This window comes from Limanda limanda, chromosome 11, assembly GCF_963576545.1.
Source record: "Limanda limanda chromosome 11, fLimLim1.1, whole genome shotgun sequence".
Lineage (NCBI taxonomy): Eukaryota > Metazoa > Chordata > Actinopteri > Pleuronectiformes > Pleuronectidae > Limanda > Limanda limanda.
In genome coordinates, this window is record NC_083646.1 from 26,161,550 (window position 1) to 26,184,161 (window position 22,612).

The window sequence follows — 22,612 nt, forward strand, 5'->3', positions numbered from 1 at the left end:
TGTCGTCATATTTCAATACTAAAAAATGAATATGATCCAAAGGTGGTAGTGGAATTCTAACAGTCATTTACATAGGGTGAAAAAACGTATCGGTGCTGTTTGGTATGGATTTTGTGAAAATGAAATCTCTGCCTTGTGTGTCTGTACGTTCTGCATGCCTGCAGTTATTTGCTCCCATATTTGTAAGAAATATGACTATTCTAATTTACTCCCATGATAAAACTATTTTTTTTTCATAAACTTTTTTTTTTTTTTAATAAAAATGTAATTTTTAAAGTTAAAATATCCAAACAATGTCATGAGAAGCACCCCACTCAAGACACAACGCTATTGTGCAATAACACCACAAATACACCAAATATGAAGAAAGTAAGTAAGTATCCTTACATGTATGTCCACAGGTCTAATATATAGTAAATGCTAAAGGTAACTTAACTAAATCTGAGTAGAGCCTTCACTTAAGAGAAGATTCAATTGTATTTAGTCAAGTGAATACTAAACCACCAAGTCATATTTTTTGGACTATAAATAAAAGTAGCAGAGGATATTTTGCCCTGATTATGTAGGTTCAGGATAAAACCAGAGGGAGCTCATCATAGATTTTAATGTGTATGAAAACACATTTATTCAAGCACACTGTGATACTTAGATCATTACAAAAATTCCAATGGTCCAACAACACTTTAATGAAGTTACCCGCAGTAATTACATCATATAAGCTTCACTTCCGTCCAGATTCCCGATAAGTGGACCTTTATTTCCTCACTTATGTTTTTTCTGAAACTTTCAGGAGACGTACATAGAGATCCAGACTGAGCATCTTCCTCAGCTGCTGTTGCGCATGGTGGCAGCTCTGACCTGTCATCTGCAGGCCCTGGGCCTCGGGGAGCTCACCCACTGTCTTCGCCTCTGCTCCAAGATCCTCAGCAAAGTGCAGCCCCCTCTGGTGTCCCCTCTGTCCCTGCCCTCGGGCTCGCAGGGGCCTCAGGGCCATTCTAACTCCACTGGCAACTCCTCAAGATCAGCAAAGGATAACAGCAGAGACAAGGAGGACAAACGGGTAAGGACAATATTTCAATAAAAAAATTAAGTGGCAATGCTGTTTTCTGGAAAAAATATAAATAAATTAGGACGTTTTTACTACTTTTACTTCACACCACTTCAACAAGCATCTTCCACAGTTTTTGGAAATCGCAGAGAAAGGGTCACGTCAGAGGCAAATTGTTGAGCGAACAACACTTTTAAAAGTGTTTAAAGACACAATTTGAGACACTTGCAGAAAGATGTATCGAGATAACTTAGATCATTTTGTAATGATCTAAGTTATCTCTCCAAATCAGTTATTGTGGCCCGGTTGTAATAATGAGCTATAGCCAATCAGACTAAGGGGGCTTTTACACATTGTTTAGTCCATTACCTAAATTGCAATATGAAACCAAAACTAACTGGATCAATTGTAAACAATGTGAAAATGCCCTGAAAGACAGTGAGGTGAAACCCATAGGAGGAGTAGTACAACATCTACAAGCATAGATAAATCCATTCTCTTACCTTTATCTTTCTTTTTGCTGCATATCAGCACGTTATTGGTTCTTGTTGACATCCCCCCAAAAAATCCAGTCTCAGAAATGTTATGTCATTTCTTCTGTCCTTTTTTCACACACACTTTTGTGAGGAAAAACATACTTTTGTATGTATCACCATGGTCTGCACTGACAGATCAATGTTGCTATTGAGAAATTAAGTGTGCAAAACACATTGATTTGATTGATTCAAGATTTGTTACTACAAGAAAAGTCATGTAGTGTTAATGTATAACAGCAATCTGATAACTTTAAAAGTTATGTTATGTGAAGATTGAATCATGGCACCAAAACAATGACAATGCCACTGCTGTGCCGCTGACTTTGAAAGAAACTTCCATGATTCTCATCTGTCTCTGATGCTTCAAAAAGTCATTTGATGAAAACATAAACCTTTTCCTGCCCTCTAGTCAGAGCAGTCCCAGTTCGACCTACTCGACCCACTTCCCCTACAAGCTAATGCCCAAAATCCCATCAGTTCAGGCTCTGATTGTGTTCCCTGGTCCCTGAACAGGGCCCCTCCGGCTTTTGTCCTTCTGCCAGCCTCCTGTCCTGGTCTGCAGTTGGCTGGGTGGCCCTGCCGTCCCATAATCCCATGACACATGGCATTTGAAGACTTGCTCAGAGCAAATGCTTGGTCGTCCTGGTCCCCGTCCAGCAACCTGGTTGATAAAGTGTTTGAGAGATCATTGAGTCGTGATTAAAAGTTTAGTCACCCAGTCCCATGTCAGGAGATGAGACAGGGTTTTACTGGATGGAGATAGACCCATGAGGGGCAGAAGAGAGCACAAGTAGAAAGACAGAAGATGGTTAAACCAACAGCTGAGCCCAAGCTCGCCTTTTCTCTCTGAGGAAGGAGAGGAGTAGATGAGCCTGTTATGCCTCCAGGTGTGTCATATCCATCAGAGTGGAAAACATCCCACATACATCCACTGAATACTATAACGCCCCCACCCCCACCCTGAGGGGCATATAGAGAACATGCAAGCTAACGTGCCATCTGAGTCCAGGCTCCAGAAGTGCAAGCTGCCTCAATCAAAATGTATCCCACAACTCTCTCAGGCCCTCAGAGCCTGACTGTGATGAAGAATTGTGTGAACTTTATTGGTCTGTCGGTCTCTCTGCAGCAGGATGTACATCTGGTGTACAGTTTACTCTCTGCTTAGTTCCTCAGGTCTGACCCCACAGGTTCATATACAGATGACCAGTGTACAGAACAGTGCAGTGAAAGGTTGTGGTTAATATTGTTGTTTTAATAATTTTCTATGTCTCCATCTATTGAGAGACATCTGTTATTATAACCAATAGTTTGGCACATGGTTATTACTGAAATGGTGTAAGTGTTTTGAACATTAACCAAGTCCTTTATCCAGGTATCTGTCATTTTATATTGGAGTATCAGTATATGTTGTTGTCAACTTTTTGAGGGTTTAGACCCTCTCTTTAGAGATGCAAACATGAGCATGGCTTAATATCAATATAAATGGTATTGCTTACTCGTATACCTCCTTCGAAAAATATATTGAAACAATGTAAAAAGTCGATATACCCCCTATACACCCTGAAATTACCTGGCTCTCTGTATTTTCACAGTAGCAAAACTCACCATTTTCATCACTCTTTCCTGAATGTCCTTTATCACTTGCCTCTCCTCCTGCAGCCTCTCCCAGCTACACTGGAGCAGCCTGGCAGTTCAGACGTATTTGAGGATGGGGAAAACCCTTCCAGCAGTCGCTCCTCAGAAAGTGGCTTCACAGACTTTGTCCAGTACCTGGGAGATGGCCCCCAGGAAACGGAAAGCATCCCCCATTCCCACTCAGCAGTCAAAGCAGGACGACGCTCCTCAGGCCCATCTCAGACCAAGCCTGTGGACAAACCAGTCATGCAGTGCTGCCTGGAGCACTTCCAGCAGTTTCTCTCCAGGCTCATCAGCCTGTATATCACCCCGGGACGGGTGGACAGACCTGAGGATGAAAGAACTGAAGTCATGCGTTCGGGGCCCCTGGTTTCTGAGGGCCCCCAGCACTGTGATTATACTGAGATGTGCTCAGAAGGCGGCTTGGTCCATAGGGAGTATGTGGCTGCCTTCACTGCTGCTTGCCAGCTCTTCCTAGAATGCTCCAGTTTCCCTGTCTACATCGCAGAGGGCAACCTGAAGTCCTCACCCACACAGGAGGAGCAGTTGGGTAAGAACCAAAAACATATAATTATAATAAGGCCATTTCTTCTTAAAATATGTATGATGATGCTTAAATTGGTGAAAAGGACTATCTGAATATTGTAATTGAATATTTGAGGGTAACTGTATTTTTCCAGCAATAAATATGTACTGCATTGGGTTAAAGTTTATCCCTAATGCATCCATACAGACAGCGAGCAGGTCCGTCTGCCAGTGTGGCTGCAGACACTGATGGATGCCTCCTGCCTGGCCAGTGACTTCAGCCTGCAGGGTGTCGCCATCTCCCTACTCATGGACCTCATAGGACTCACTCAGTCGGTTGCCATGGTGACAGCTGAGAGTGTGGCGTCTGGCGACAACACAGAGTCCTCCCAGCCCATGAGCCCCAGCCAGGGTCGCGTTGCTGTTGTCATCAGGCCACCGCTCACTCAGGGAATCCTCAAGTACATCGCTGATAAGACAGAATTCTTCAAGGTAAGATATCTTTTTTCAGGTTGAAGCCAAACTGTCGTTGGTCTTCATTGTTTGTTTATCTATCCCATTGAGACCTAAGGTGACAGAAGGACCATCCTTAACAAAAATAATTTCTAAGTCACTGAATCAGAAATTAAACAGAAAAACATTTGATAGCTTTAACATTTGGCTTTTATTGCAAATCATCCTTATTTTACTACACTTTATTAACATAAAAAAAAGCTGCCAAACTCATCGAGATCCACTTCTTCCTCAAACATGTCTCTTGCAGACTGAGCTTTTGGTCAGCTAGTCAGCAGGCATATTATCTGGGTCTTGATCTTCTTCATTGTTATATTACTTTTTTCAGAAATAAACCAATGCTTTTACCTGTTAATACTGCTCCCGTCACTTAAGTCGTCAGCCATTGTCGGAAATGCAACTTTTTTGAGTGCTAACAAACCAACTACATTTCCACTTTCTCACAAGTATTTTAGCGAATCCCAATGGTTTTCGTCCGTCACATATCTTGAACACGACATATCATATAAAAAGCACACATGTCTCATTTCTTGCATCAGGTCTAAATGTGTTATTCCTCATCTCAGAGTGTGGCCTTGATCTTGTGGGACCAGTTGAGCGAAGGAACACCTCAACACCATCAACGCAGTGTGGAGCTTTTTTACCAGCTCCACAACCTGGTGCCTTCCTCCAGCATCTGTGAGGACGTCATCAGTCAGCAACTCATGCACAGAGACAAGGTCAGCAGAGGGCACACAGCAACAGTAAAACAGAAGCGCATACACACACACATCATTAAATCCTTTTGTTTTCTTTCAGAGAATTAGGTTAGAGGCCCACGTGAAGTTTTCTGTGCTGTGGCATTTGACACGAGATTTGAACATCACCAAGTCCTCTCCTTTTAGTCGCACGTTTGACAGGTAGGATCTGTTGACAACATTGAAATTGTCATACATTTTTCTCTCTTGATGCAGTTGTATCTTTCAATTTTATCTAAATTTTTTTCCCTTATCCACTTTCTCTCTCCGTTCTATTTCACTTATTCCCGAAGATCGCTCTTCATCATGCTCGACAGTCTGAGTTATTGGGATCCATGTACTACTGCTGTTGGTCGGGCTTGGCTCAATCAGGTCCTTCAGAGACATGATATCGCTCGGGTCCTTGAGCCGCTTCTCCTCGTACTGCTCCACCCAAAGACCCACAGAGTGTCCATTCAGAAGGTACAAGCCCAGCGGCACTGGGCCCAGGTCTTTCCTGAGCCACCTGAACAGGAGACATCAGAACTTATCGACACTCCTGGCTTCTCCGACGGTGAGCAATAACCATTCAATTATTAAGTTTCTTTATGATATCTATATTTGTGTTCACAAATGTTTTATCTTTTTGTCTATCATTAGACTTCGGTCAGTTCCACGGGGAGAGGATTACACAAGATGAGCTCCGAAGCCTGGCGATGGGCGACATGGAGCCGTTCTGTCTGACTGTGAACCCGCTGAGTGACAGCCTGTCCTTACTGAGCCTAAGCAGTGAGAACTTGCAACTAGCTGGTGCATATCAGCCTGCTGACCAGCAGGGGGAGGCCCAGAGCTCAGAGTCCAGTGGTTCTCATTCGTCAACAGTGGAAAATGGCAGCTTTGAGGAACCAGAGGGTGTCAACAGCACAGTAAATGGTTCAGACCAGCAGCCTGGTTCCTCAGATGACTTGTCAGAGGACTCTGTGGAAGTTGTTGTGTCCTCTGTTATTAAAGAGCTTATCGACAGGGTTCAGACTTTAGTAGATGAGGGATCGCTTGAAGTCTCATATCCACCTGAGAACTGGCCGCAGACCGACACAGACAGCACTTCCTCAGATACCTCGACTGGTCTCCGTCTTGACGCCGGTCCTCCTTCCGTCTCCAACCGCCAGACTCTGCCGGAGATGCTGGCTGGAGGAACGCTCGAGTTCCTCTCTGTCACACAGGCTGATATATTGGCAGAGGAGCAACGTAAGGATGGTATTACCCGTCATAGTTCTTCTCCTTCCATTGTCACGTTGCAAGACAGCTCTGACCCAGCCACCCCAGACCACAACCTGCGGGTCGATGACCCTCAGGCCCGCAAACGTAGCCACAGCAGCACCCAGCTCAGTCTTAAAGGGAAAATCATGGAGAGGCTGGCAGACAAGTCTCCTGGGGCAAAGCCCAAAATCAAGAAGGCCAAGAGGAAAGAGGAGGAGAGGCAAAGAAAGGCAGCCAGTCAAGCCGAGAAACTGCGGCCGCCCAGTATTTTCTTTGGGGACAGCCTGGACCTAGAGAACTGGTACAGCTGTGGGGAAGGTGAGGTATCAGAGATTGAGAGTGACACTGGCTCACCCAGTGGCTGCCCTGGTGGAAGTGTTGGGGGTGTCAGTGTCACAGGACGCAGACCATCCTCTGCCCCGCCACGTTTTAACATCCACCCTCTCTACCAGCATGTTCTGCTCTACCTCCAGCTTTACGACTCCTCCCGGGCCCTGCACGCCCTGTCAGCCATCGCATCCATGCTAAAAGCAGCGCCCTCAAGGTTTGTAAGTGCCATCTCCACCACCAGCATCAACAACACCTACACTCCACAGCTCTCTCTGCTCCAAAACCTCCTATCACGTCACAGGGTCTCCGTAATGGGCAAAGACTTCTACTGCCCCATCCCCCAGGACTCCCACTCCCACTCATTCCGCAGCGCCATGTACCTGGAGATAATCATTTCGCTTTGTCTTTATTTCCTAAGAAGCTATTACTCTGCCCACTTGGCGGCAGGCCCTCAGGACTTGGCAGGAAACCGAGCTATGCAGCTGACCAGCGTGGAGGTCTTAGCTCTCCTCTTCAGCGAGCTTTCCAAAGTCACAGGTGGCTCTGCAAAGGGCTTTGCTAGTTTTATCAGTGATGTCCTCTTCAAGTGCAAAGTTCAAAAGGTGGTCCTCCATTGCCTGCTGTCCTCTATATTCAGCGCTCAGAAATGGCACGAGCAGCGAGTAGCAGGTGTTAATGTGGACACAGTGGAGGAGGGTCTGTCTGAGGATAGCGTGATCAACCTGTCAGAGGACCAGATTGACAGCTGTAGCGCTGTCCAGTCACAGTTGTTAAGACTGTTGCAGAGCCTTGTCGTACTTGAGCACAGAGTCCTGGTGCCAGCCGATGAAGGAGGAGAAGGAGGACCCGTGGGAGGAGGCGCAGGAGTTGGAGTGACGGGAGGCGGTGCCGGGGCAGGGTTTGAGATTTTCGGCGTGGAAGTGGAGCACGTCAACCCTCAGCAGCCCATGACATCCCTTCAATACTTGCATGGACAGCCAATCACATCGCAGGGAATGTTCCTGTGTGCAGTGATCAGGGCACTTCATCAGCACCATGCGTGTAAGATGCATCCACAGTGGATCGGGCTTATAACAGCCACACTGCCATACATGGGGAGGGTGCTGAAGAGGGTCGTGGCCTCCGTCACTCTCCAGCTTTGCAGGAACCTAGACAACCTTCTTCAGCAGTACCGCTACGAGACGGGGATAATTGATGCAAGGTATAAACATCCACATGGAGATGGTATTAATGTGACACCTATTATCAATACTAAAATCACAGCCAACAATCATACAGGAGGTACAAAGCAATAAAATAACATAGCAAGGGTTTGGACACCAGATGGCACTGTTGACCATCAATTACATCATCAATCTCTCTGAAGTGTCAATTCTACTTTATGTGGAACATTTTAAATGTCATAAAATAATATTAATTAAAAAATTCCATCGATTAACCTGCAAATTCTCCCTCTGTCTTCCAGACCGCAGTGGATCGCTCTCTGCATTCCCCCTGACCTGATTCTGACAGTACTGGAGGGAATAACGGCCATCATCCATTACTGCCTGCTGGATCCCACCTCCCAATATCACCAGGTGAGGGCGCTGTGCACCAAATTATTTCAGCAGACCAAGTTAAACATGTACATAGACTTGTTTTTGTAAAGCAATTCTGAATTCATGATGTTTATTTCCTTATTTGATAAATGTGTGAGTGAAATATGAATTACAATATTGAATGATTACAGAGGGTTTTGTTGCATTTTCTGCCTCACAGCTACAAGTGAGTGTTGACCAGAAGCACTTGGCTGAGGCTCGCTCAGGTATCCTGTCCATCCTGCACACCATCATGTCGTCTGTCACCCTGCTCTGGAGTGTCCTCCACCAGGCTGACAACTCAGACAAGCCAGCCACTGCCTCTGCTGCTTCTGCTTCCAACATCAACCTGGGCTCCACGAAGGTACCCCACTAAACACAAAACACAAAAACTCAATTAGCACATAGTCAAATTTAGTTCAAGGGCATAATTTAAAATGTCAGCAGCACTTCAGCAGAGGTCAGTCAGTTGTAGACTAGGTAACTGTTACTGTAGTAAATGGTGTACATCAGAAGACAAAACTATCCAAGAGCGTACACAAATAACTCCATACTTGCATTACTGGTCTCAACAGTAAAGACAGCAACTCATTCATCTCATTATTGAGAGTAACAGATTTTTTCCCAGCAGTTGGTGCTCTGTATCTGTGTCCTCAAACAGTGATTATCCTTGTCTTCACGGAGTTAGGTTGTTTTTGATATATTGAAATGTCTTCCTAGTAGTATGAGGATATTACACTGAGTTTGACATTTTACATTAATTTGATATTAACAAGTCATTGGTGGTGGCAAGGCCTGTTTTGTATTGTGACTGTTACTTATCAGCTGTTAAGGTCTAACCTCGTCCTCACTTGAATTTGCTCTACAGAACCTCCGTCAGCAAATTTTAGAGCTACTGGGTCCAATCTCAATGAACCACGGGGCTCACTTCATGGCAGCAATTGCCTACGTTTGGAACGAGAGGAAACAGGTCAAGACTCCAGTCAGAAATAAGGTGGGAGTTGTACCAATGAAAAAAAATATATCAATCCCTTTTAAAGTTGAAACTGTTTGAATCTAGTTCTTTTGATCTGTATTCAAGAGTTTGGTCTTTCAGTTTGAGAGCAGGACTTAATGTGATAAATATCATTTTGTAATGCTTTCACTCAAAATCCTGTATTCACACTCGCTTGTGCTTAGATTTGCTCCGCTTGTGGTCAAACTGTGGGCTTAAGTGTGGTATATTTTCTTCCTCACTTGGACTTTTTGGTGCAAGTCAATATTCCCCAACTAATGGAATGCCAGGTCTAGAGATGACAAATTAAATTGTCCCACCCTATTTGTGAGTATGTTTGCTTTACTTTGAGAGTCCCGTAACAGTGGTTACTTTAACCGGTTTCACACATTCCCCTATAGGATTATTAAAGATGTTACGCTAACACACCGATAACAGGGTCGGGACAGTTTTATTTCTCATAACCTTGCAAGCGCACAGTCAAAGCATGAGCAGCAGCTATTTGAGTGAGAGTGCAAGCTTTTGAGTGAGCGCTTTAAAAAAGTCCTGCTCTCAAACTATGCTCAAGAAGACAAAACAACATTATCCTGGCACTTGTTTATTTTCTTGTGTAGTCTTGTGTAGTGCACTTACAGTATAGAATGTTTTGCCAACATGTTAAAAAAATTCAACTCTCTTCATACCATCCTTATACAAGCTTGTTTTTGAGAGACAAAATGTTCCTTGAATGATAACAGTGATGGAATTGGATCTGTCTTGTCTCGGATGTAATCAGTAGTTATCATCAAAAATGCAGTACAAGTACTGTTCAACATGATATACAGATGTTATATTTGCGCCTTATTGTGTTTTAATTTGAGTGAAGTTAGTAAACTGCATTTGAACCATTCATACGACGTCTTTCAGGTGATCCCTGTAGCCAGTGAAGAGCAGCTGCTGCTGGTGGAGCTGGTTCGTTCAGTGAGTGCTATGCGCACGGAAACAGTCATGCAGACAGTCAAAGAGGTTCTGAAACAGCCACCTGCCATCGCAAAGGACAAGGTTTGTGTTTCTGTTTTTTGCTGCTGGTGTCATTTGTTCTGTGGCTCAAAAAGTGTTATCTTCATCAGTTTTTAAGTTTTAAATAAAGAATTAAATATATGTCAAGTTTAGGAACATTGTGTTTTTGTTTGTTTTCTTGAATCTCTTGAAGTCTATTTAATTTCACCTTGTTCTTGGTCAATTACTATGCCATTACTCTACCCACAGAAGCACCTCTCTTTAGAGGTCTGCATGCTGCAGTTCTTCTTTGCCTACGTCCAGAGGTGAGTCCAATGCTTCAGAACCTTAGACTATAACGGACTTATCCCTGTTATTTAACTGCTAATATTGTTCAAATCCATTTACCTTCATAAAGTCATATTTGTGTCGAGTTCTTTAACCTCTTCAGTTATCACCTTGTGTTCTTGCTTGTTTTTGTAGGATCCCTGTGTCCAGTTTAGTGGACAGCTGGCCGTCTCTGCTGGCCCTGCTGAAGGACTCTGTACAGTTGGGTCTTCCTGCCCCTGGACAGTTTCTTATACTGGGGTTTGTTTCTCCTATTTCACTCATTTGAGTTGTTCTAAAGGTGTTGTTAAATCCTCACAACCTCTGCGGAATCATCTGTACTATTGTGTGTCGTATTGTGAGTTCTGTGATTATTGTGTAGATCACACCTAGATTTAGCTTGTCTAACTTTTCTGTCTTTCTTTCTCTAGAGTTCTGAATGAGTTCATTTTGAAGAACCCCAATCTGGAGAACAAGAAGGACCAGAGGGAGCTGCAGGTAATTATTTTAACCACTTTAAAACCGGTTTACTTATATTTAATATATGTATATACTTCCCTTATCTGTAGAAAGTGTAGAAGAGGTGTTGGATGTTTCCATTAGATCATATAAAATGTCTGGCCAGTAGGGTGACTACGCTATGATGGTTAAAACCAATTTTATTCTTAATTGTTTACTTTATTGTCATAAGATGACACTTTTTTCCCCTCTAATGCCAAGTTGTAGGTCTGATTTAGTTTGACACTAGACAGTTGCGCAGGATTATATAGTTAATTACAGTAAGGAATACCGGTATGGACATGCTCCTTACTAACATACTGAATATTCTTTGTGTACTCAGGACGTGACCCATAAAGTTGTGGAGGCCATCGGGACGATTGCCGGCTCCTCTCTGGAGCAAACTACATGGTTGAGGAGAAACCTGGAGGTGAAGGCTTCTCCTCAGATCGTTGTGGACGGAACAAACCTGGAAGCTGATGTAGAAGGTGTGTTTCTTATGTTTACTAACTGCATGTAGAAAAGCAATATCTGTATAAGTGGATGTTGCTACAGTATACTGTGGGGTCCAAACGTTTGAAGATAGTTGTTCAGACTTTTGAACTCCACTGTATATTAGCAAGTTTCACACCTAACTTACTAAAACTAAACTAATATTGAACACATGCTAATGGAAATCTTAGTAAAAACCCAAATAAAAAATAAGAACAGATATAAACTCAGTTATAAAATGAGAAATAAGTCAAGAATCAGGAACAATCAAAAGCTCCTAGCCAGCGGATCTCAAAGTGGAGAAGGGTTGTATCAGGATAAAAGATCCACTATATATGGAGGAGTCAGATCCTTAAGTGCCTTGCAAGAAATGAAAAGAACTTTAAAAACAATTCTAAAACGTTGTGGAAGCCAGTTAAGAAAGAGGCTAAAACTGGGGTGATGGATTGATCTGTAAGCTTTAATAGTGTAATCAGATATAACTCAATCATGAAATTTGATTTTAAATGCCCCTTAAATAATAGTCTAGGTCAGCCATTAACATTCTTCCTGTTTCTGTCTGATTCCTCAAAGACACACTTACAGGCTAAGATTGTTTCATAGTTGTTGAGTTGTCAACAGGGTCTCTGTTCTGATATTCGATCAGTTTTTTAGTTTAGATGCTAGTTGAAGAAAGCTGGTTTTTGTTTTAAGGGCAGACTATTTTGGTAAGGGAGGGGTCATTTTCATGTTTATACCAGAGATGTCAGGGATTAATGTAATCCAGCTAAATCAAGTGCAGAAATTAATCTGAATAGGATGCAGTGAGGCATCATAAAAAGCATGTGGGATGTGTTTATACAATGCAGCAGGTCTGCATGTTTCAGCATGGCTGTATTAATACTTCTCCGCTGTGTTGCTGCTGTTAATGTTGGGTCTGTGTGTTTTGTAGATTTAATGCTCACAGTGATGGAGGCCTCAAGCTTCACTCCATCAGTGTACAGCGTTCATGCCCTCACGCTGTTGGCTGAGGTAAAACACTCACATCTCTGCGATTCAGCTCAACCCGTCCTTTGCTGCTGTTGTTTCTCAGGCCATCAATCAGCGGTTGTGTTTCTTGTTTCTATTGTTCATCTCGATTGTGTAACAAGACGCTCTCACTCACATTAAGCACCAGCATTTAGGCCTGTTGCTCCAGGCTCACCCAACGACACAAAGCACACTCCATTTTAACTCCTTACACTTGATGAACGACCACCTCCCCTCTTCTGGGAAAATCATTACAAGTAAACCTATGAATCAGTGTGTTTAGTGTGAGTGCTGTGAACGAGCTGAGCTGAACAATGGAAATAACTCACCACGTTCCTCCACCCTGGCTGGAGAAACTGCTGTTTGCAGCTTTATTGATTAATGGGCTTATTTGTGGTAATACATCCAAATGTTTCTGTGCAATTTCTCATGTATTTAGTTGGTGCAGTAATATGGTGATTAATGCCTTCTTTCTAATAATATTCTGTAGCGACATCAGTCAGTGTCACCATGGTTACTTAAAGCATATGTGTGAAGACCGACATAAGAATTGCTGAATATGTTTGCTAGGTGCTGGCTCATCTGTTGGACATGGTGTTCTACAGTGACGAGAAGGAGAGAGTGATCCCGCTGCTGGTTAATATCATGCACTATGTAGTGCCCTACCTCCGCAACCACAGGTGAGGATAAGCTTTGTTACAATCAAGATATCCTCTGACTTTAACTTACTTCTATTGATTTATTATTTCACTTAATAAAGATAATGTCAAGAAAAGAGAAAATATAATCTCATCAAGCTGCTAAGGAGGATTTAGTGTGAAAATGAGTTGGAGCTGATCACAAGCATTTGTTTTGGAGACGGAAGCGTAATGTTTCCTGTTTCTCCTGGCAGTGCTCACAACGCCCCCAGCTACCGGGCCTGCATCCAACTGTTAAGCAGCCTAAGTGGGTACCAATACACCCGCCGTGCTTGGAAGAAGGAGGCCTTCGACCTTTTCATGGACCACACCTTCTTCCAAATGGATTCATCCTGCGTCAGTCAGTGAGTAGGAGAGGGAACTGGACTGTGTGTGCCCGTGCTAGTGTGTGTGTGCGCATGTGTTAGTCTAGTTTATTATTAATTATGAAGAAGGAGCTGGATCTACCTTCCAGCCCTTATCTTTAGTCATGAGCTCTGGGTAGTTCAATTCAAAACAAGTTTATTCTGTGAGCTGGCTGCCCGACCACACGAGCAGCAACCTGGAACACCTGTTGTGACCAAAAGAATGAGGTCGTTCACACAAGCAGCAAAAATGAGTTTGGCAGGGCTCTGCCTTGAGGAGTTCAGACATGTCGAGGTTGCTCAGTGGAGAACCGCTACCCCTTCACATCTTCCCCCTCTGGGTAGACCCAGAACAGGATGGAGGGACCACAGGTCAGGACATGTTTTTTCAAAATAGTTGGGCCATATTTTTGCAACTTGGAATAAATATATATCTATTCAACCCTTCAAAAATTATTGTGATGTTTTTTGTGAAGAAAATATTTCACTATGGTTCTACAGTATAAGAAAGCCATATCACTTACTTTAATTAGATGACTTATCTAGGGTTGCAAAATTACGGGAATATACAAAGTTGAAAACTTTCCATGGGAATATACGGGAATTCGCGGGAATAAACTGGAAATGTTGTGGGTAATTTATACTAACTGTATTTACCTTGTCATATACAGACATGAATATAAAAATTTTGTTTTGTTATAGGCTGATTTGAGCCCTGAGGAAACTTTGGGCACTTGACTATATGCTTCTGCATCTTTGTGTCATTCTTAACATAGGTCTTTGCACAGTATTTGCAAATGTACACAGCCTTTCCTTCTACATTGGCTGGGGTAAAATGTCTCCACACATGAGATATTGCACATGGAATTGTTCTGTAGAATAAGATTTGTAAAAGCTTCTAAAAAAACACTAATGCAATGCCAAAGATGTAAATAGTAAGCCAAACAATTGGAATCGTCTGTAAAAATATTTTACAATTGATGGATAAATGAATAGAAATAGGCTAGATGAACAGATGAACACTCCTCAATCAGCATGCTAATATATATTTCCCCAGTTATATTATCGAAACTTACCTGACTAGTCCTGCACACTACAGCAGGCCTCAACAGCCCTGCTGTAGTGTGCAGGATGCTGGGAATTATCTGTGCATGTGATGGAGAAATGCACAGTGGAGGGTTGAAATTCAACGTGCAGCGTGTGCTGCATTCCAAACATCTTTAAAACAGAGTGTTGAATGATTTATTGCTCAGCGTTTAATTTGCGTAAAATTCCCCAAATTCCCGAGCTTAACTTCCCATGGAAAGTTTCCGGAAAAATTTACCGGAAATTGTCCGCCCCTTTGCAACCCTACTTGTCACCACATCAAATATCCTCAGAGAAAACATTTTCACCCATGGATGCAACTATAAAGCATTGTTACACAAAAAGCTCAGATATTTAAAAACAATATATTGTGAAAATATGTGCACAGAGGAAGAAGAAAGTCTATGTTTCCATTCAGTTTAAGGGACATAGATTGTACATGTACATGTTGTGTAAGTGTAGAAACATTTCACCCAAGTTTCTTATGAATGTAACTTTGTAATGGCATGTGTTAATGCCATAAAAGCTGGCTGTGTATTTTCCCATGTATATTTATAGAATATGATGCATCATCATTTCTCTTGTGTTTCAGCTGGAGAGCCATCATTGACCACCTGATGACTCATGACAAGACCACATTTAGAGACCTCATGAGTAAGCCTTATGATTCTTCACTAGTGTTTAATTTAGAAACAAGTGTAAGTGCATTTAGCAAATCATATTTTCCTGAGACGAGCGCTTGCATTTCAGATCCAAATAAATCTCTTGTCCATTTAGATGATAAAGACTGGCACACAGATTAATAAAGTGTGTGTTTCCCTCTCCAGCCCGTGTTGCTGTGGCCCAGAGCAGCTCTCTGAGTCTGTTCACCAACCGAGACGCAGAGCTGGAGCAGAGGGCCATGCTGCTCAAACGCCTCGCCTTCACCATCTACAGCAGCGAAGTGGACCAGTACCAGAAATACCTGCCAGACATTCAAGGTGAACAACCAAACACAGAGATATGGAGCAGTAGTTATCTGCTCTGCTTTATGAGAACATTTCCCACAACAAGCAGAATCAAAGTTAAGCAGAGACCACTTATAGACCTGGTATTAACATCCATCCAGTCTAAACGCACTCAAATGCTTCCTAAATGCATCTTGAGATCAGATCACTTAGATTGCATTCCTTTATCTAGCACACATCACTCACACACTGCCTGCACATCCATCAGGGGCAATTTGGGGTTATGGTGTCTGGAAAGTGGAACAGCAGAGCTGGGGATTGAACCAACAACCCTCTGGTTAGTGGAAGACCCATTCTAACTCCACAGCCTCCTTCAGTTGCAGATGTGTGAGAGGAAATGTGTACTGGGCCACCTACTCCACTGACACATATGTAAACTCAGACTGGCTAAAAACAACATGTGTTCGTTCTTTGTGAACAGAAATGACGCACCTGTTAATTTGCATTTAGACTGGGGAAGTGAGATCTGATCACAAGTGGTGACAGGAGACATATTTTATTACTAAGTGTGAACAGACAAACCTAGTGTTGTCCACCTGTGATTGGATATCTCAGGACATAGGTAAATACCAGGTCTGAGCAGAGCCAAGATGGACTGTGTTGAGTCCATTAAAGGATACATGCACATGTTGACAGTCTATACTGAGAGACAAAGCTTTTAGGTGCTTTTTAACCTTCACGTTTTACCACTTTCATTTTAGCAAGTGTGTCAATGTTTGTTGATTTGTGTGTGTGTTTGTGTGCGCATTCAGAGCGTCTGGTGGAGAGCCTGCGTCTTCCTCAGGTGCCCATCCTCCATGCTCAGGTGTTCCTGTTCTTCAGAGTGCTGCTGCTGCGCATTTCACCTCAACACCTCACCTCCCTGTGGCCCACCATGATCACTGAGCTGGTGAGCGCTACAAGTAACACGCTGTCTCCTACACTTATTGACCTACTCGCACATAAATCAACTCACATGCACAAAACTGTTTTTCTGTAGGTTCAGGTGTTTCTACTGATGGAGCAGGAGCTGACAGCGGATGAAGACATATCAAGGTATCTGCTGACACTGCAAACTAGCTGCAAATAAATATCCAAATCGCTACTATCTGTGCTCCTCTTATGATTTACCCTCTCCCGTCCATCTCTAGGACATCAGGTCCGACAGTGGCTGGGTTGGAGACCACGTACTCTGGTGGAAACGGCTTCTCCACCTCCTACAACAGCCAGCGCTGGCTCAACCTCTATCTGTCTGCCTGCAAGCTCCTGGACCTGGCCTTGGCTCTTCCTCCTGAGAGTCTGCCTCAGTTCCAGATGTCAGTACCAACAAACAAACATGGGTCGTAAAAGGCTTTGCATGTGATGGGCCCGGGTCAGAGAATCAGTAACGGACATAATCTGTCAAAAGTTAAGATTGTGTATGTGTTCATGTCATTATATGAGGTGGATGAAAAAATACTGGGATAATTTGTAAAAAATTCCCATTCTCGATATGTGGAGGGTATTTGAATGTACATGTGACTTTGTCGCTCCTTTAATGCTTTGGTAGTTCGTTGAATAGATCAAAATAAGGTCCTATCTGAGTGAGATCTGTCTCGTCACAGGTACCGCTGGGCCTTCATCCCGGAGGCCTCAGACGATTCAGGATTGGAAGTGAGACGTCAGGGGACTCATCAGAGGGAGTTTAAGCCCTACGTGGTCCGACTGGCCAAGCTGCTGAGGAAACGGGCCAAGGTATCTCATCCTCCCTCTGTCTACACAAGGTTATTAAGGGATAGAAACAAATGACTGCTTCTTCATAAGAGTGTTCAGGGAAAGGCTCTTTAAAGGATTTCAAGTTTTTATTTTGGAGCCCAGTTCATTCATGTAGGCCATATTGAAGAATAGAAATTCAGAGATTTCAAGAATAGAGTCGTAATATTACGAAATTAAGTAATAATTAAATGAGGCTAAAGTTGTCCTTGAGAGAAAAATGTTAATATTACAAGAATAACAGTGAAATATTATGAGAATAATGAAAGACATTTTAGAACCTGTGTTTGCCATAGCTTCACACCTTCTGGATCTAAAATGTTGAACCACTCTCATTGTAAAACTATGAAACCCCTTTAAATATCACATAGATATAACTAAAGATACACAGTTGATCACTACCACACATTTCCACAAAAGATGCACCATCCTTCAACTCAGAGTGTCATTCCTCTCAGAAATACACGCTTTCTTGCTCAATCTTTTCAAAGACTTAAAACTTGTGGTAATATGAAGCTGATGATACTTATGAAAAGATTAAGTATTTGGTTATTTGTGAAACATTTACTAAGGAAGTATAACTTAACAACATGCTCCACCTTCCTGTTTTTAACACAGGCAACAAGTTGATCTTCTGATAATCTCCCTGTAAAATTACACAAAGCCTAAAATTGTGACTCTAGCTCATAATGTTACGACTTTATTCTCGACAATGTATTTTCCACCTGCACACACATTTTTCTTCCTCAGTCATTCCTTATCTGATTCACTCTTCCTCAGAAAAACCCAGAGGAGGACTGCTCCACGCGAACCCTGTCCTGGGAGCCAGGTCACCTAATGCTGACCCTGTACGTGATCCGCAGCATGGAGCAGCTGCTGCCGTTCTTCAACCTACTCAGCCAAGTGTTCAACAGCAAGGCCAGCAGCCGCTCAGGTCCCGCCTTCCCTCACAACCCCGCAAACCCCTCCTTCCAAGGCCACAAGGAGGGCCACAAGCTGGAGAGCCAGAAAGTGTTCTGGAGTCGAGCGCGGCAGAACATCGAGGAGATGGTGGAAAAAGACTTTCTCGAGGGACTCATCAAGACGTGAGGACACGGCAAAGGACAGAGTAACATGGGGATTAACTCATAACTGATCAACACTCGTGAAAAACCTCAACCTGTACATTACAAAACAAGGGAATACAAGTGGAGAAAACATTGTTTGTAAATTTTTTTCTATTTATAATGATTATTTTACTTTTCAAAAGCTATTGTCTTTCATTTTAATTATTTGTATATATTGAGCAGCTTTGATGACTGACTTTTAACATTACATTCAAGTCCTTTGGGACAAAGTGAGGATGCTGTGCCATTCCATATCGATGTGACTTAATAAATAAAGATTTATAATAGGAGGGTTACTTGGGCTGTGTCGTTCTCCCCATAATATTTGAAATGCTTTTTTGCTCTGTAGCTGTTTCTTCAGTAAAATTGAGATTAATTATATGACACAAAATTACTTAGAAGTCTGTGTGTGTGCATGTCCATCTATAGTTATGAGGGTCAATTTTGGTTTAATACCATCAGTGTGAGGTCATTTTCCTCACAAATTCAAAGGGCTGTTTGAGGGTTAAGACTTGGTTTTAGGGTTAGGGTAAGAATTGGGTTTAGGTTAGGGTTAGGCTAAGGTACTTGGTTGTGATTGTTAAGGTTAGAGATTGTCCTCACAACTATAGAGAGTTGTGTATGTGTGCGCGCGAACACGCACAAATGAGCAGATGTGCAAGCTTATTACCACACACTCGGCTTAAGGTTATGGTAAATATTAAATGGGCTGTGCAGAAAGGAGCAACCGCCGACATTCTGATTTGTTGACGACCCTCTCTACCTTTAACATCTTGATAAACTCATTTTCTCAAGATTCACTTAAGATCCATCCATTATGAACCAATCCCAGCTGACATTGGGTGAGAGATGGGGTACTGCCAGGACAGGTCCCCAACATACACAGATAAACAACCATTCACACTCACATTCATGGTCAATTGAGAGTCTCCAATAAACTTAACCCCAATCTGCATGTCTTTGGGTGTCTGTGGGTTCCTGGAGAAAAAAGCGCAAACACAATCATTCAAACTCCATACTGAAAGACCTAAGCTGAACTGGGATTCGAACTGGTAACGTTCATGCTGTAACAACTGCACCAACTTTCTGCCCCCCCCCCTACAAAGTACAAGAAGCTACTACATTTTGAAGAAGTAGATAACCCCAAAGTGGAAAGTTTGTGAGGATCTCTGCTGTCTTTTTTAATAGTTTTGCAACTTGGAATAAAAAATTTAAATGTTTTGTTTAAGATTTAGCTGAAAAGGAACTATCGGCAGAAGTTGAGTATAAGATAATCCTAGTGATGTTTTTACAAGTGTGTTTCATCTAAATTGTAACTGTAATTGTTTTCTTTGCCTGAGAATGGGCCCATTATATGTCTATACTTTGTCTTTACTTCGGGAGTGGGTCCTCTCGACGGAGGCTGCCATGTTTTTTCGTCAAAACTGGACAGACTAAACATCTTTTGATTTTTAGGACAACCGAAGGCTACTACAGGTTCTCTTTCATGTTTGGAGATGGAGGATGAGGTGAGGGATATTCGTCTGCAACATGCAACTTCACCGCTACATTTCACTAAATTATACACACTGAACCTTTAAATCCCTTAAAAACAGCCACGACTACCCTAATCTAGCACATTGCTGTCCCGTACTGTGTCCAAATAGTCCAAATGTTATGTACCAAGCCATTAAGAAAAAAACAATGTTGCTTTCAAAACTTTGAGTAATCCAGAACAAGAGTCATAAGAAGATGACATTTCAGTGTTTGTAAAGTCATCCTGAACCAGTTAACAGTGAGCATTATAATCAATGATCTTAATCCAGTTGGAGCAGGGTGGGGCTAACAGCCCATGTGGACTGTAATGCTAACGACAGAACCAATACCATAGTGCTTTAGACTATGGAGGACCATACATGACATAAGTATAAATAAATAAATGTAGAAATAAATACAGAAATAAATAAATAAAAAAGGAAATAAATTAATTAATACATAAATAAATAAATACGTTACTAACAACAGAAATAAATAAATAAATGTCTTAAATATATTTGCACATTTATTTATTCCCTGATTTATATTTTTCACGTTTTCAATCACCTTATGCTAATGAGAAAGGCGGGCCTAACCGCAGTCTCATGCAGGATTGGTCACAGGAGTGTAATGATCCAGCCTTTCAATGCTGACTGGTGTCCAGTAGCTGTTTGCAGTGTTGTGCCAGTTCACGTCTCGTGTTCTCCTGAGCACAGGGAGCGAGCAGAGAGGAGGAGGAAGCAGAAACTCCTGCTCGGAAAGAAACAAGCCTGCAGCTTCTGCTCTGCCCATGAAGCAGCTGATCTCTGAGCAGATGTGACCAGAGACTGTTTTACAAAGTCACTGAGCGGCTGCATCGAGGTGACGAGCTCAAGTCTCAGTTTTTGTCTCTGTGCGAGTGTGTGGCACTGAGGGGTGCGGAGCCCGGGTGCCTGTGTGTGCGTGTGTGTATAGCTCAGTTGACCAATCCTGCTCGAGACTGAGTTTGGGACCGCCTACCTCATTTACATATGGACAATTAATTGTTGAAAAATAAAAATGTTGCAAAAAAAAAATGTGGAAATAGATAAAGAAATAAATGAATACATGTGGACATAAATACAGAAGTAAATTAATCAATGTGTTAAACTTATTCCCACAATTATTTCAACTTTTATGTATTTCAACATTTATTTAATTCCACATTTAATTGTCTCATATGTAAATGAGGTAGGAGGTCCCAAACTCAGTCTCGAGCAGGATTGGTCAACTGAGCTATACACACACGCACACACAGGCCCCGTGGCTCCGCACCCCTCAGTGCCACACACTTGCACAGAGACAAAAACTGAGACTTGAGCTCGTCACCTCGATGCAGCCGCTCAGTGACTTTGTAAAACAGTGAAAACACAGAGTTTCTCTGGTCACATCTGCTCAGAGATCAGCTGCTTCATGCGCAGAGCAGAAGCTGCAGGTGGTTTGTACCGAGCTGGAGTTTCTGCTTCCTCCTCCTCTCTGCGCTCTCCTTGTGCTCAGGAGAACACGAGACGTGGCGCTCACAGTCAGGATTACTGACACCTTAATCATCCCAATAAAAAATAACCTGAACTAACCCTCTGAACTTGAACTAGTTCATTTTAAGTGTGAACCGGCTCAACACTGCAAACAGCTACTGGACACCAGTCAGCATTGAAAGGCTGGATCATTACACTCCTGTGACCAATCCTGCATGAGACTGCAGTTAGGCCCGCCTTTCTCATTAGCATAAGGTGATTGAAAACGTGAAAAATATAAATCAGGGAATAAATAAATGTGCAAATATATTTAAGACATTTATTTATTTATTTCTGTATTAATTAATTTATTTCCTTTTTTATTTATTCATTTATTTATTTATTTCTGTATTTATTTCTACATGTATTTATTTATACTTATGTCATGTATGGTCCTCCATATTAGACTAGAAGGAGTGTATAGACATATCGATCAATACACCCACACTTGACATGCAAATCATTGGCTAAAAAAACTGTTGCATTGGCCGGGAATCGAACCCGGGCCTCCCGCGTGGCAGGCGAGAATTCTACCACTGAACCACCAATGCTTGTATCATTTGCTTTACGATTTTGATTTTTGCAAAAACGCACTCTTAAGGGACCCCTATGTCTCTCTAGAATAATTTATCTGATGTTTAGACCACTTCAAAGACCCCTGTGGGTTTTGGAATGACAATAAATCTTCCTGAATCTGAGATCTTGAATCTCAGAAAGTTCATCACTTGTCCAGGTTATGGCAGCTATGGGTGTGCAGAGGCTCTGTCTGCATTCCTGTCAATCTCGATTATCTACACATAGCAAAGAAGCACCACATGGTTTGGCCTAAAATTTGTCCAAATTGCAGCTGCTCTGCTTTTCACCAGAAATGCAAAACTACTCTTTTATTTCTACAGTGTGAACCAGAAACCTCATTCCTCTTTAATGTCTCAACAGTTTCCCGTTCTTTCCAACTGCACCCTCTATGGAATGCACAGTGTAAATGACTTGTTGCAAGGTCGCTCAAAACCTCATGTAAAAAGGCACATGCCCCGTGTGAGGGTTGAACTCACGACCTTCAGATTATGAGACTTACGCGCTGCCTACTGCGCCAACGAGGCCAATAGTGCAGTGAAAACATGTAAAAATAAAAATGATATTAAAAAATAGAGAAAAT

At 42.4% G+C, this 22,612-nt stretch overlaps 1 protein-coding gene and 2 non-coding genes across 3 annotated transcripts in view; 1 reads left to right on the plus strand and 2 right to left on the minus strand.

The window, feature by feature from the left end:
* Window positions 1-18,710, plus strand: part of dop1a (DOP1 leucine zipper like protein A) — a 29,405-nt gene extending 10,695 nt beyond the window's left edge. Inside the window, exons 13-37 of the mRNA XM_061081447.1 lie at window positions 791-1,060; window positions 3,244-3,769; window positions 3,953-4,236; window positions 4,824-4,976; window positions 5,056-5,156; window positions 5,288-5,547; window positions 5,634-7,764; window positions 8,029-8,140; window positions 8,322-8,504; window positions 9,009-9,134; window positions 10,041-10,175; window positions 10,383-10,438; window positions 10,596-10,700; window positions 10,871-10,937; window positions 11,281-11,425; window positions 12,361-12,440; window positions 13,008-13,117; window positions 13,330-13,479; window positions 15,158-15,219; window positions 15,393-15,545; window positions 16,325-16,461; window positions 16,552-16,607; window positions 16,703-16,867; window positions 17,156-17,285; window positions 18,084-18,710. Coding sequence (XP_060937430.1) covers window positions 791-1,060; window positions 3,244-3,769; window positions 3,953-4,236; window positions 4,824-4,976; window positions 5,056-5,156; window positions 5,288-5,547; window positions 5,634-7,764; window positions 8,029-8,140; window positions 8,322-8,504; window positions 9,009-9,134; window positions 10,041-10,175; window positions 10,383-10,438; window positions 10,596-10,700; window positions 10,871-10,937; window positions 11,281-11,425; window positions 12,361-12,440; window positions 13,008-13,117; window positions 13,330-13,479; window positions 15,158-15,219; window positions 15,393-15,545; window positions 16,325-16,461; window positions 16,552-16,607; window positions 16,703-16,867; window positions 17,156-17,285; window positions 18,084-18,392 — 6,006 coding nt within the window. The 3' untranslated portion in view covers window positions 18,393-18,710. The remainder of the gene's footprint in view (window positions 1-790; window positions 1,061-3,243; window positions 3,770-3,952; window positions 4,237-4,823; window positions 4,977-5,055; window positions 5,157-5,287; window positions 5,548-5,633; window positions 7,765-8,028; window positions 8,141-8,321; window positions 8,505-9,008; window positions 9,135-10,040; window positions 10,176-10,382; window positions 10,439-10,595; window positions 10,701-10,870; window positions 10,938-11,280; window positions 11,426-12,360; window positions 12,441-13,007; window positions 13,118-13,329; window positions 13,480-15,157; window positions 15,220-15,392; window positions 15,546-16,324; window positions 16,462-16,551; window positions 16,608-16,702; window positions 16,868-17,155; window positions 17,286-18,083) is intronic.
* A 3,226-nt stretch (window positions 18,711-21,936) lies between these two features.
* trnag-gcc (transfer RNA glycine (anticodon GCC)) lies at window positions 21,937-22,007 on the minus strand. The gene has a single exon. It is a non-coding gene; the product is annotated as a tRNA-Gly (tRNA).
* A 476-nt stretch (window positions 22,008-22,483) lies between these two features.
* trnam-cau (transfer RNA methionine (anticodon CAU)) lies at window positions 22,484-22,556 on the minus strand. The gene has a single exon. It is a non-coding gene; the product is annotated as a tRNA-Met (tRNA).
* Window positions 22,557-22,612: the final 56 nt, after the last annotated feature.